The 12,462-nt window shown below is 53.5% G+C and overlaps 6 protein-coding genes across 6 annotated transcripts; 4 read left to right on the top strand and 2 right to left on the bottom strand.

The window, feature by feature from the left end:
- Nucleotides 1-379: 379 nt before the first annotated feature.
- On the top strand, nucleotides 380-1,384 carry BDZ99DRAFT_207192 (uncharacterized protein). Its single transcript, XM_033713303.1, has 2 exons — nucleotides 380-1,100; nucleotides 1,214-1,384. Exons 1-2 carry the CDS (start codon nucleotides 690-692, stop codon nucleotides 1,277-1,279), a joined length of 477 nt encoding a protein of 158 aa, XP_033569218.1. The 5' UTR covers nucleotides 380-689; the 3' UTR covers nucleotides 1,280-1,384.
- BDZ99DRAFT_469028 (uncharacterized protein) lies at nucleotides 1,249-3,418 on the top strand. The gene is made up of 3 exons (XM_033721404.1): nucleotides 1,249-1,896; nucleotides 1,946-3,034; nucleotides 3,090-3,418. The coding sequence occupies exons 1-3, from the start codon at nucleotides 1,358-1,360 to the stop codon at nucleotides 3,100-3,102; spliced, it is 1,641 nt and encodes a 546-aa protein (XP_033569217.1). The 5' UTR covers nucleotides 1,249-1,357; the 3' UTR covers nucleotides 3,103-3,418.
- Nucleotides 3,419-3,573: 155 nt separating this feature from the next.
- On the bottom strand, nucleotides 3,574-5,866 carry BDZ99DRAFT_551535 (uncharacterized protein; the record flags this gene model as incomplete). The annotated part of the gene is made up of 1 exon (XM_033727027.1): nucleotides 3,574-5,866. Exon 1 carries the CDS (start codon nucleotides 5,422-5,424, stop codon nucleotides 3,574-3,576), a length of 1,851 nt encoding a protein of 616 aa, XP_033569216.1. The 5' UTR covers nucleotides 5,425-5,866.
- Nucleotides 5,867-6,139: 273 nt separating this feature from the next.
- On the top strand, nucleotides 6,140-8,289 carry BDZ99DRAFT_454996 (uncharacterized protein). The gene is made up of 2 exons (XM_033718416.1): nucleotides 6,140-6,334; nucleotides 6,390-8,289. Exons 1-2 carry the CDS (start codon nucleotides 6,308-6,310, stop codon nucleotides 7,983-7,985), a joined length of 1,623 nt encoding a protein of 540 aa, XP_033569215.1. The 5' UTR covers nucleotides 6,140-6,307; the 3' UTR covers nucleotides 7,986-8,289.
- Nucleotides 8,290-9,697: 1,408 nt separating this feature from the next.
- BDZ99DRAFT_527621 (uncharacterized protein) lies at nucleotides 9,698-11,024 on the bottom strand (the record flags this gene model as incomplete). Its single annotated transcript, XM_033726281.1, has 3 exons — nucleotides 9,698-10,260; nucleotides 10,313-10,606; nucleotides 10,925-11,024. 3 exons carry the CDS (start codon nucleotides 11,022-11,024, stop codon nucleotides 9,698-9,700), a joined length of 957 nt encoding a protein of 318 aa, XP_033569214.1.
- A 348-nt stretch (nucleotides 11,025-11,372) lies between these two features.
- On the top strand, nucleotides 11,373-12,322 carry BDZ99DRAFT_207134 (uncharacterized protein). Its single transcript, XM_033713301.1, has one exon. It carries the CDS (start codon nucleotides 11,569-11,571, stop codon nucleotides 12,019-12,021), a length of 453 nt encoding a protein of 150 aa, XP_033569213.1. The 5' UTR covers nucleotides 11,373-11,568; the 3' UTR covers nucleotides 12,022-12,322.
- The last annotated feature ends 140 nt before the right edge of the window (nucleotides 12,323-12,462 follow it).

Raw genomic sequence — 12,462 nt, 5'->3', positions numbered from 1 at the left:
GCGTTAACGGAGTTTGGAGGCTTTGAACTGCTGACTGCAGGCCGGGCGTTAAACTTCGTGGTCTGCATTCCGTCCGAGATTCGTCTCTGTGTCAACTTGGCACTGGAGGCGCTCTTCGTCTTGCTTTTTGCCTTCCGGCGAGGGGGAGCATCTCCACTATTTCGTCGACGTTTCTTGGACGCCCTAGACACATCCTGAAAATGAAACGCGAATTTTAAAGCCTCTGGGTCTTGGCCGAGACCGAGATGGTCAGCGACAACTGGGTTTCTTTTTCGTTCACGAGCACCATGGGGGGGATCTCCGTGGCTCTTGGAGCGTCCGGTGTTGATATTGGATGATGCTGGACTAGAACTGATATCAAGCCGATTATTGATAGGCGTGAAGCTTGACGTCCACACTTGATCAGCAGGGGTAACTCTGCTGCTTAAAGTCAGTTTACCCTTTGCAAATGGTCTGGAGGGCTGGGCTAGCAGGGCACAAGGAGGGAGAGATACCTGCGGTTCGGCGACGGCGTCAGGTTGTCCTCGTCATGACCCGGCGCGTCAACCGCACCCCGCACGGTGTCCATGTCCCATCCACGATATGCAGACATGCTGGGACGGCCCTAGGGCGATGCAGATGGCAGCAAGGCCTCGTTATCGTGGTGTGCGCAGCTGATGAAGGATGAGTGAGGGTTTGTATCATGCTGCATGCCAGCTCCAATTGGTGTTGCACGCCGCGTTCCGCCCCTCCACTTCGCCCCGCCAACAGGGCCGGGTAGGCAGTTATTTTGGCGCCCCCCGAGACGGACCACCAAACATCATACAACACCACGCCAGCATCGTACTCGTCTCCAGGAACCCGCGTTGCGTGCACTCGCGATACTCAGTCCCTCACCGCAGCTTCGTCGCAGCATCAGCTTCAGGCGTCTTTCGAGGCCCTCCACTGCAGATCCACCGCCCCGAACTCGGCCCCTCTACGCCCGGCCGCCTTCCAAGCATCATTCAGGCTTCGGCTCCCCGCGTAGCTCTTCACCACCAGCCGCCCGCCCTATCAACGTGCTGAGAATCCGTTGCACATTGCCAGTCCACGTAAGAAGCGCAGCAGCAGGAGCGTCTTTGGTATGTCCAGCCCTAAGAAACCTTGCTTCTCTGCATGCCTCCTATGGCTTGGCCGCAGTCTATTCACGCCTCGGACATAATGCATCCAAGCAGATCTCTCTGACCGACGGCAGCTTCTGCAACCATTCCAAGTCTGGTCCGCGAGTGAGACCCCTCACCAGACCTCAGCCCTGTCGTAATAGCACAGCGACGAATTGGAACCGAGCAGCCACCATGTTCGGAGGTCCTGTAAGCCCACAGCCTCTCTTAAAAGCGATATGCCGCCAGTCTTCCGCGCCAACGTGTGTTCCAACGTTGCTTGTACTTCCCACCCCGTCTTCCTTGAATTTTCTTCTCCTTCTCCACTCCTACCCATGGCGCTTGTTATCTCGAGCTGCAACCAGCCCACATGTTCTCCTGCGTCAACCAGTCCTCCTCCCCCGCCCTACAAGCCGCGCTGTCCCCGCCCCCAAGATCCTCCCCCATATTCGAAGAAGCCAAGTGCTCTCAAGCCCAAGTCACAGCCCAAAACGGTCTCAAAGTCAAAACCAATCCATCATCATAAAAGAAGCACCAAAGATGTGCCCATTTTTCAGAATCCGTGTCCATTGTGCTTTTTCGAATATCTGCGCAACGCGCTAAATTCATGGGTCAAATCACAGAGAAAGCCATATTCGGCCGTGACCGTGCAGATCGATCGCCTTACCAGCGAGCAGTATGAAGAGAACGATTTGGGTGGCATCGTGGACCTGATCGAGGTCATTCGAATCCAGGAATCTGGGCCGACTGAAGCCGCTCGTGCCATACGTAAGAAGCTGTATGTCACCATCAAGAACCTTACGATGGCCTAAATTGACATGGTATAGCAAATATGGGAGCGTGCATCGTCAAATCCGTGCTCTGACTATTTTGGATGGCCTAATCCAGAACGCGGGAAGCAGGTTCCAACGAGCTTTTGCCGACGAGCCTCTTCTCGAGCGCCTTCGTCTTCTCGCAAAGGATGACATGGTGGATTCCGAGGTTCGGAAAAAGGTCAATGTTCTTTTCCGTCAGTGGGCTGTAGCGTACAAAAGTACCCCAGGACTAGAAAGAATAGCTGCACTGTACAAGCAGCTTCCTCGCACTAAGCGACCCCAGCCACAACAATCGAAGGTCTTGCGCGAGAACGAAGCCGAAGCTGAACATGATGAGCCTACAGGTCCACCGTCGCCAACGAAGTTTCGGAGGACCTCGTCGCCCCCAACCCCCTCGCACACGCACACCCCATCAGCATCAGCATCAGTTTCACGCCCCGTCGCTCTCGGGTCAGTGCCCCTGCCTAGCTCTTCAATATTCAAGAAGGACAAAAAGGGCAAAAACAAGCCATTCAACTTGGAGAAAGAGAAGCCCCAGCTCCTCGAAACGATCGCACAGGCATCGGTCGCTAGCACCAATCTACTCAACGGCCTCCAACTCATCAACCGCGAGGAACAGCAGGTTAGCACCAATCCCGAGGTCATGTCTCGTTTCGAAACTTGCAAGGTCTTACGTCGCCGAATTCTGCGATACATCCAGCTAGTGGAGTCGGATCAATGGATCGGCAGTCTTCTCAGCGCCAACGATGAGCTAGTCAAGGCTTTGATGGCTTTCGAGATCATGGACAAGAGCATCGAGGATGACAGCGATAGCGAGAACGAAGGGCCGTATGAAGAAATGCCAGGCTCGCCTACCAAGGGTCGTGCAAATTCGCGTGCTGCCGAGACGGCATTTGCTGGTCTCAGTTTGAATGAAGCTGCGCCTGCCAAGCCCCTTAGGCCGACTAGTATTCCGATGCCTGCTCCGCCTCCATATTCGAGCGGCAAGCAGACGGCTCAGAGTGATAGTGAGCCGGAAGAGGAGGACTTTGACGAAGACAATCCGTTCAGCGATTCTAATGCCGTCAAAACGCCTCATGTTGAGAAGACTGGCATGCATTGGTCAGTAGCATAGAAGTTCTCCCTCCATTATCGTCCAGCGGCTAACTTTTCACAGGCGTGGTCTTTAATGGAATCGAGGCTTTGATAGGGAACGGTTGGGAAAGGGGCGTTGGTTAGTACTATGGGTCGCATTCTCACACTTATGCCTTGCATGATTTGCACTTGAATACCCCAGTTTGTGCACGTGGTAGTTGGAGTTTGGATGGTGGTTGATGGGTCCTCACATATGCAGGATAGATTTCTTGCCACCACTGTCTCTTGCTGTTTAGGATTTTTTCGCGTAATCTTGGATAGTCGAAATCCTCTTCGGAGAGTCCCGCAAGCAGAGGTATTTGCATTCTGGAATATGATTGGTTTGTGGAATATAATTGGTTTGCCTTCTTGATGTTATCCATAACAGCAACAAGATCCGTGGTGGCGTCTTCACCCTTCCTACACCCCTTCCTCCACTCCCTCCTCCACTCCCTCAACCTCCCCACCTCCACCTTTCGTCCTCATTTCCCCCTCAAACCTCTTCCTCTACCTCCCATACACCCCCACTACCTCCGCATCCAATCTCCCACCCCCACCCTCCCGCTCGACCCCATCTTCCCTCGCCGCCCCCTCCCGCGGTCCAGCCTTCCCCTACACCACCGCTCCACCCACCTCACAAGCACCAGCCCCAGACTCCCCACTCCAATCACAAACGGAATCAACTGCCCCACACTTGCCAGCCCCGTCAGCCCCTCGCCATTCCAGCGAATCGTCAGCCCCAGCTGCGTGATAAAAAACACATGAATCCACAAATGCGAAACCGTAAACACCCAGCTCTCCGCCAGCGTCCACGCCCTCTCCGGCGCCGCGGGGAGCAGGATCGCCGCCGCGATCGCCGTCCCCGCGTGCGAGGGTAGCGGCGCGTACGTCCCCGGTGGCAGGCAGGCGGGGTAGGTCAGCGCGGCGTAGAGTTGGTAGGGGACGTTCCAGTCGTCGACGAGGTGGGCGCAGGCGAGGTGCGTGTAGAAGAGTGCGGCGCGGCGGGGGAAGCGGAAGGTGAGTTGGTGCGTGAGGACGTGGCGGTGGCAGGCGAGGAAGGAGGGGAGGCAGGAGGAGATGGCGAGGGCCTCGGAGGCATCGTAATGGGGGGTCTCGGTGACTTGGGCGCGGTGGCCGAGGGGGAGGCGCGTGTAGAACTTGTAGAGGCGGGCGGAGTAGCCAGTTAGAGTGGTGGATGGAGTGGCGGACATGCAGCGCGTGAGGTAGAGCGAGCCGTGGTAGACGTCTTCGAAGATCGGGAAGTCGCTCTTTGGTGGTGGGGTTGCGGACTCTCGAGATGGGGATTGGGGTTGAGAGGGCATTGGAGATACGGCTATCTCCGAGCCCTGGGAGGTTCTCCGAGCTTGCTCTTGGAATTGAGAGGACACTGGAGATACGGTTGTCTCCGAGCCTTGGGAGAGTCTCCGAGAAGGTGGTTGTGAAGTCGGGCTGTTGGCACCCTGGCTTGGCTGGTCTCTACCCTCATCCAAATGCCCCGAGTCGCACGCATTGACTAACGTCCCCTGATGATCTATCGTAGGGACATCGCCGGATTCAGGCTTTTCCCTTTCCTGGCGCTCCAATTCCTTATAACGAGCGGCTGTCTCCAGAAAGCCCCGCTTGGCTTTCTGGAACATGAAATAGCTCCGAAGATTGACAGCCTCAAGACCAATCCTATGAACATGGCCCACTAGAGCCAGAATCGGCACTATCTTTACATACGTCCTAAACCACCCAAACATGTTAACCTTAGCCAAAAAGAACGTGACAGTCTCACAAGGCGTCTTCATCATCTTCTCAATCCCATGGAACCAGAACCAAACAAGAAGACTCTGGCATCCTATATCCATACACTCAGTGAACACCCTCCTCGTAACGCTATTGCGGAAGTTTTCTTTATTATGGGGACCCTGCGTTCGAGCTCCAGTGAGACATTGCCAGGCGAAGATTTGCAGAATGATGAAGCCTTCCACGGCATATATTTCGGAGGCGTTAACGGCGGCGTAGAGGATAGATACGATAAAAAGGGCAACGGTAAACACTGTGATGCTGTCACGGAGGAAGGGAGCCTGGGAGACCAGGAAGTATTTGGCGAACCACACAGCGAGAGTTTGGGTGTAGATGCCGATTCTGATCCCGGTGCCATAGATGTCGTTGTTGCCGATGAAGCCGCAGTGGCGGTCGTCTCGGGACTGTAGTATTTTAGTGCTTTCGGGAGTTTCCCAGGTCTGCTCATTTCTACCTCTTATGAAACTACGAGACCTCAAGCCGTGGTCGTGAACTGTGCTTGTAGGATGCGCGTACGTGAGGGTAACTGAAAGGAGAACTGTGGCTGTAAATGCAATAAGACAGACGAAACGAAACTTTGATTGAAACATCGCGATAGAACAGCGAGTAGTTAAAAAGTTTGCAGAAGGCCGTAAGGGCCAGAAGGGAATAATGCTGAAATTGGACACTCTTGCCTTGAAAAGATGCCTTGCTGTGCCGCTGCAGGCTGCCACGCTACATGTTTCAATTTAGCGCCCGCGCAAACTCGAGCGCTACGGTGTGACGCGGCATTGCCAGCAGATCGTGAGGCTGATTAACAGCATTGCTTATGACAGAGCACTACAGGAATGGGAGAAGTTGAGACATTGTGAGGTTGATGAAGAGGAAGGCTGTGGGACTGTAACTGGGGTATTCTAATAAGTACTCTAGTTTGCTCGGCCTGGTACCTTCACCTCTAGAATCGGGGTGCTAAGTTGTTGGCAGTTTTAGGTTTAGGAAGAGGAGCTCAAGCTTGAAATGAAAAGGAAAGGAGTTTCTAAAGACTTGGCTTGTGGATGAGAACATACAGGACGAGGCTATTCTAGAAGGCGTAAAAGAAGATTTTGCCGCTGACGATGGAATCAGTAATCAACATTCGTCTCAATCGTGACATCTATCACCAAACCTTTCTCCATACCACAAAACGGACGCTAACAATGAAAAGTGAATGTAACGGCCCGACAAAATCCTTGACCCAAACGCTTTGATGCCAAGACTGCGGCACAAGCGGCTCAGCCCGTCATCGACGACGTCCACTCTCTCTCAGCCGCACTAGATCTACTTAAACCCAGCTTCAAACCACATTCTTTGCATACACACCACACCCTCTGCTTACGACTGAGCGATATTAGTTGCTCAGCCTGCACAGAAACCCCCACATAATCACCCATTCTTTGAATATGCTCATTTTCCGTCCCAAGGTTGAAAGATCTGAGTACCCCGCTACGACAAACTATGGATGATCCACTGCTGCTTCTAGAAGTCCGTAAATAACTCTACCTACACGTGTCATATTTCTTGGCTCACCTTGCTTGAGAGGGAATACTGCCCTCCAGTAGACCCCGCCCTTATCTACGCAATTTGCGCCGACTTCGACCTTAATGATGCCCAAGGCGTATCCAACGCACGCCAGATACTCGACGGAATAAAGCAGAGTGCGATTGAGGAGCAAAACTCCGAGTTCGACGCGTCTGGAAGCAGCGGCTTGCAGCGCGAGGCAGACACTTCGGAGGTCTCGTCATCAACCGCCGGAAGCCGTTCCTCGCCCTCGAGGAGTGACCTCACGAGCCTCACAAATGGAGTCTCTGGAATAAGCCTCAGTACACTCTCTGTGTCTGGGTCTAGTTCTTCTGGAGACCTTCTGGGGGCCCACGGTGGTTACTTTGACGATGCGGAGAAGCTCCCAGACGAGGCGAAGGAGCTGATGCTCACGGAGACCTTCCCCACAATTCGCCTGCAACGCATCCGGTTTATCCTCAAGAAGTGTGGGGGGAACTATGGACAAGCTACAGATGAGTTGCTCAATCTCGTGTACTTCGAGAACTCTACCACGTATGAGGACGGTAGCATCCCAAAAGGCATCGACGCCTTTTCGGAAGAGCATCTGGTCGCATCCCGCGGTCGGAAGGGTAAAGGGAAGAAGAAAAAGATTCCCCTTGGTCAGAATAGTAGCTCCTCGTCGCCTTCACCGAGCGGCGCATCGACCCCCTCCAACATTTGGCTGGATACGGGAAAGGAGATTGAGCTGATTGCCAGCAAGACCGGCATTCCCAAGAAGTCTGTCAACTCTCTTTACCACAAAAATGGCGCCTCCATTCCTGCCACCATCTTGGCTCTTATCGAGAAGAACCTAAAAGAGTACGAGAACCTGGAACCGGAGCCCACGACGGTATCAAACGCATTCGATCTCACAAACGACTTCCCCTCGTTAAACTTCGCCCAAGCATCCGCTATTATCAGACTCACATCGCCCTCAACTGCATCTGCCCACGAGCTCGCAAAGCTCCTCACAACGCACAACCGTAGCTCCCCACCCAGCACCAGGCTTGGCGGTATCCGAGTCATCCCCCAATACGCGCCGCTCAACCTCGACACCTCCGAGAACGACCGTCCCGCCACACCCGCAAACCCTCCCTCCCTCCCTTTCCTCCCCTCCCCAACCGCCGCCGCCCTCGCCACCGCGCGCACGAACGCCTTCGCCCAAGCCGCCTCCGCGTATCGGCGCGGCAAGTCAGATAATCTGATGAAGGCCGCGTCGGGCTACTACGCGCAGCTCGGCCACGACTACCACGCCGCGGCCCTCGCTATGTCGGCTGCCGAAGCTGACGCGCTGGTTGCGAAGCAGAGCACAGCGACGCAGCTGGATCTGCATGGCGTGAATGTTAAAGATGCTATGCGCATCGCTGATAATAGGGTCGCGGCGTGGTGGGCGGGGCTAGGCGAGGAGAGGGTCCCCGGGGCTGGGAGGAGGGGTGTGGGAGACGGCTACAGCATTATTGTCGGCGTGGGGCGACACTCCGAAGGCGGCAAGGGGAAGTTGGGCCCAGCTGTGGTGAGAGGCCTCGTCAAAAGGGGCTGGAGAGTTGAGGCGGCGAGTGGAGTTGTTACGGTAGTGGGGAAGGTGAGAAGGTGAGTGCGACCTTTCTTACTGTTATTTTTAGCGGCATTTGCGGTGTTTATGAGTGATCTGATTTGTCGGGGGATTTGTTTGTGGAGAAGAGTTCGTTGTGGGATGTGGCGGATGTGTCGAGGGCTTCAGACGTGGGTTGGAGATGTTGGGACGGTAATGTCTAATGATGAATGAGTAATAACAGTAAGTAATAAGAGGTGAATATACCCAAGCTTTCGAGTCGATGCCAATTTCTCCCCTCCCTCTATGGGAAGGTGGGCGTGAGTGGTAGCGGAATACACACATTTACCATGACCTTGGTTTCAGCCTCCAACATCCAACCTCAACAACCCCATCTTTACAAACCTATCATTTTCGAACCCCCTCCGTGAAAACAGCATGCCCTACAGAGACAGAAGTACGCCGACTCGGAGTGATTACCGTTTCAACTTTAAGAGCAGCTAAGCGCCTAGCGGAACTGTTTTGCTCTTTTTATGCTAGAGAATGAGGACTTCGAATCCCGTGAGATGGTTCTAGGGAAAGATGGGCAAAAGTATGGAATGGGTAAGAGTATGCCAGAAGTGGATCTGAAAGAGACTAGTTCGTATGTTACGAATAATGCCTGGGCTTATGCGTTTAGAGTTGCGTGTCAAGGGTGTACACGTACGTGCGGGTAAGGTCCCGTGATACGCCCGTGGGACCCTATCGCTCATCGCCCTCTCGAGCATATAAACCTTTCTCTCCTCCTCTCTTCTTTCGACCTAGACAGAGAAGTAGAGGCCACCGGTGGGCTAATCATCAAACCGCATTGTGAGGGAGGCGATGGGGCCGAGTGGTGTGCTGGATGCGACAACACAGCGGCAACCAGCCCATGGGTGCTTGGAATCAAAACATCTACGAAGACTCCGCGATGTGGGTTATCGGTTCAAAAACTTTGCAGGTGGCGGACCAATGGTGGTAGAGAGGTGGCGTTGCGCGCTGGTGATGGTGGCCAGCGCTATCAAGATGTGGTGATCGGCAGGGGCATGGAAGAGTGGTGTAGTCTGGTAGGAGGGAAGAGTTAGGAGAAATACTGTTTTACTGCACAGGTCATGTTCATTGCCGTTATCATGCTTGCAACCTTATTGATTTGCAGGCCATGGCATCTGAACATTGGTGGGACGCGACATTATGTACATAGAAGCGCCCTGTTTGCTACCGGCAGTGATTGCCGTAGGTGATTGTCATAATCCAACAGCCCCCTTAAGCACATACAGGAAGAGATGATAGTAGGAAACCGTGTTGAAGCATTAAGATGCTGATGGGGATAAGGACCGTGCGGGCTGCTTACAGCATGGTAGATAACTAATGAATAAAAAGAGTGGCATCCTATGGTGGACGGTACAGCGTGCGATGGCTGAGTAGAGCATCCTTAGGTGATAATGGATGAATAGAGAAGCGCCCGATGGCGATAGCTGATATCCTGTGATAATGACTCACATCCTGCGCTGATGGCATATCCTGTGTTGACAACTAACAATTGCATCGAAGGAAGGCATCTAGGAATGCATCTAGGAAAGCTTCCATGACGATGGACGAAAGGATCTGCTGTTGACACCCTTATTTTTCGATGTATTTGATTGATACACTTACGATCCAACACAAAGCAATCAGCCACAAGACTCCGTCCCAACTCCCCAACCCATCCGAATCGGCCCTAGACAGAACAGAATCACAAGCTGCTCAACCCACAGCAGCTACGCACCAATCCTCAACCTCGGCGCCCCCCTCATCGCCCTCAACTGATTCGAATGCCCAATAATCCGCGCATCAAACGCCCACCACCAATTCTTCAACATCGCCTCCCCGACTTCCCAACTCGCCTCATCCAATTCATTCGTCCCACTCACCCGCATCCCCTCCGCTAGGTCATCCATATCAGCGACAAGCTGCATGATCGCTAGCCCGCCAGAGAGCTGTGAGGCGCCGCTGGTGAGCATGTAGATCAGTTTCGTGCGGACAGTCGGCCAGGGGAGGATATCCAGGATCGGGTGATGCGGGATGCTCCGTTGAGCTTCAGTGGGTTGGAGGTTTGGAGGGAGTTGAGGGCTTGGTGCCAGTGTGTGCATGCAGGAGATGTCGAAGAGGGAGTTTTGGACGGAGAGAAGGGATGCAATGGTTAGAGTCGCGCGGAGGGTACCGAGGACGGGGACTTCAATGTTCTGGTCCGGGGTGAGGGGGAAGTCGAAGGTTGGAGCGGAGGCGTGGTCGAGGTAGCTTGGTTTGGTGCTTGCTAGGGTCGATGGGGGGAAGGAGAGGTCTGAGAGTGTAAGAGGTGACTCTAGAGGTGTTTAGTATGGTAGGAAACACACCTAGATCCGTGAACGTTGGCATGGGTATGTCGAATATGGTTTGGTCGAACGAGGCGGTGAAGTTGGAACTGGACGCAGCACCCATATCGCTGTTTGGTAACTCGACGAGTGAGTCAGCTTCAGTTTGCAGTATTGAATCTAGTTCAGGAGTGTCGTTTGAGACGTTTCGAATTGGTTCTGAGTCTATGGGCGTAACGACGGGCGTTGGGAACGTGTTTTGCAGTGGATATGAAGTTGATGGTGAGGCCTGAGCCCGGGCTTCGAGTGCTGCGACTCGCTCTCGTCTTCGTTTTCCTAGAAGAGAAATTAGCAACTAGTACACAGAGTAGACTAGCGTGATCGGGGTAGCTCTTTGCAGCATCGATACAAGCCTGGAGTTTCGCCATGAGGGAAGATATGAACAACTATTTCAGAATTCCAAGAGTATGATAATCTACATGGCCAGGCCAATTGGAAGAGGAACTAAGAAATTGTAACTGGAGAAGAAGTAACGATAGTGCAATTAGGCCGGGAACATCTCCACCTCTTGCTGGTTCGATATGCCGCAGACTCTATGCAATCCACGAACAGCCCAGGAAGAATCCTCTTTTACGAAATAAGGTGAACACTTACTGTATCTCCGCTGTGCCAGAACGTTTAGTACTCTTTTACGGTCTGGATTACCGGGTGATGGGACGCCTTCAGTGATTGACCGGCTTTCAGTTGAACTCATGATCGACTCAGGTATCTGCAACAACACGTTATGCAATGTGTTAGGGGACGAGGAAATGCTGGGCAATAGGTTCAGTTGAAGAGGTGTAAGATCGAGAGCTTCACGTTGGGCGGGGTGGTTGGCTTTCTTTGAACGTGAGGGGCCAAGCCACATAACGTTATGCTCTTCGTATCTGGGATCGCCGTTGATGATTCTGATTGGATACTCGCTTCAACATGCTCAAAGCTCATCGCGAGCATGACGAGGACGGCGATAGATGGTAGGTGAAAGCCAAAAGGTCATCCAGGCTACGAGGAGTGTAGTCAGTCGTTAGGTTCCTAGTTGCGATGACCGTAATGCGTCTCGTATGTCGTAAAGCCTGTAATTGAAAAGACAACGAGTTTCCGGTCCAGCTCTCAGTTGGCACTCAGACTGCATTCAAGGTCCAGGCATCCTACGACGTCTTTCAATCCACTTACCAGGATTTCTTTCAACCGATTCTTGCAATTGCCAACATACCTGTCGACCTCCAAAACATCTTTAAAGCTCTCATCCAACCTCGACTATGGCGTCTTCCCCAAAGTCCCAAACCAGCCCTCTCCTCCCTCCAACATCCAAGGACCACCTCTCTAACACTCCCAACCGCCTCACACAAGGCGCAATCAACGTTCTCTCTATCACCCGCCTAGTTGCTGGAACCGCCTGCGTCATCGCGCCAGGCTTCACCACTGGGTTATTCCGGATCCCCGTATCCGGCCAAGCCCTAATCCTCCCACGTATATTTGGCGTGCGGGAGGGGGTACTGGCAGAACTGCTTTGGACAGCAGAGGGCACACAGAGCGATAAATGGGAGCTGAAACGCGCCCTCTGGGCGGGAGTCGCGGCGGATACGCTGGACGTAGCGAGCTGTGCCTTTGGACTGGCGACGGGTGCATTGAGTAGACCGGCTGCTGGGCTGTTTGGCGGTGGCGCGACAATCTTTCTGGCGCTGGGAGCGATCGGATTGAGAGGTGTCTAAGGGGCATCGGGGTGGTCAACTCTCACGTACGGGATCTGGAGCGTAGCACCTAAGACGTAGCTTCTAGTATGAAGGTTGTAGTGATGGAGATAGTGATAAATAGCGTAATCAGAGTCTTTCTAAAATTTCCATGCCTACCCGCGTATACTAACTTTATAGTGCTCAACGAGCATTTGAATGGGTTTGAAGGGGTGCTTCGCAAGAAAAGGCCATGTTGAATGAAGAGGAGGGAAGAAGCTTTTAGAGCTACGTCTGAACCACCAACGGCCGCGGGTTGACACAGATGCTTAATGGAATCGCGTGACCAGGCGTTGTGGTGGTTGCAAGACGCGTCGCAGGGCCGTCAACAAACCGGTTGCCGTGACTCCCGCCAAGAGAAATTCGACAACAACCTCGCCGGCCGCCTGGGGGAGTGAAACAACAGCAACTTGGTAAGAAAAG

This window comes from Mytilinidion resinicola (assembly GCF_010093595.1).
Source record: "Mytilinidion resinicola strain CBS 304.34 unplaced genomic scaffold BDZ99scaffold_33, whole genome shotgun sequence".
NCBI classification, from domain to species: domain Eukaryota; kingdom Fungi; phylum Ascomycota; class Dothideomycetes; order Mytilinidiales; family Mytilinidiaceae; genus Mytilinidion; species Mytilinidion resinicola.
This window is presented reverse-complemented; position numbering and strand designations above follow the sequence as displayed.

Excerpts from the sequence above, each read along its gene's own strand:
- BDZ99DRAFT_454996 (XM_033718416.1), top strand. The coding sequence starts at position 6,308 with ATGGATGATCCACTGCTGCTTCTAGAA. Across the intron at positions 6,335-6,389 it reads ATCCACTGCTGCTTCTAGAA|AGGGAATACTGCCCTCCAGT; the intron begins GTCCGTAAATAA and ends ACCTTGCTTGAG.
- BDZ99DRAFT_207134 (XM_033713301.1), top strand. The coding sequence starts at position 11,569 with ATGGCGTCTTCCCCAAAGTCCCAAACCAGCCCTCTCCTCCCTCCAACA.
- BDZ99DRAFT_469028 (XM_033721404.1), top strand. The coding sequence starts at position 1,358 with ATGCCGCCAGTCTTCCGCGCCAACGTGTGTTCCAACGTTGCTTGTACT. Across the intron at positions 1,897-1,945 it reads CGTGCCATACGTAAGAAGCT|CAAATATGGGAGCGTGCATC; the intron begins GTATGTCACCAT and ends GACATGGTATAG.
- BDZ99DRAFT_207192 (XM_033713303.1), top strand. The coding sequence starts at position 690 with ATGCCAGCTCCAATTGGTGTTGCACGCCGCGTTCCGCCCCTCCACTTC. Across the intron at positions 1,101-1,213 it reads CAGCAGCAGGAGCGTCTTTG|CTTCTGCAACCATTCCAAGT; the intron begins GTATGTCCAGCC and ends GACCGACGGCAG.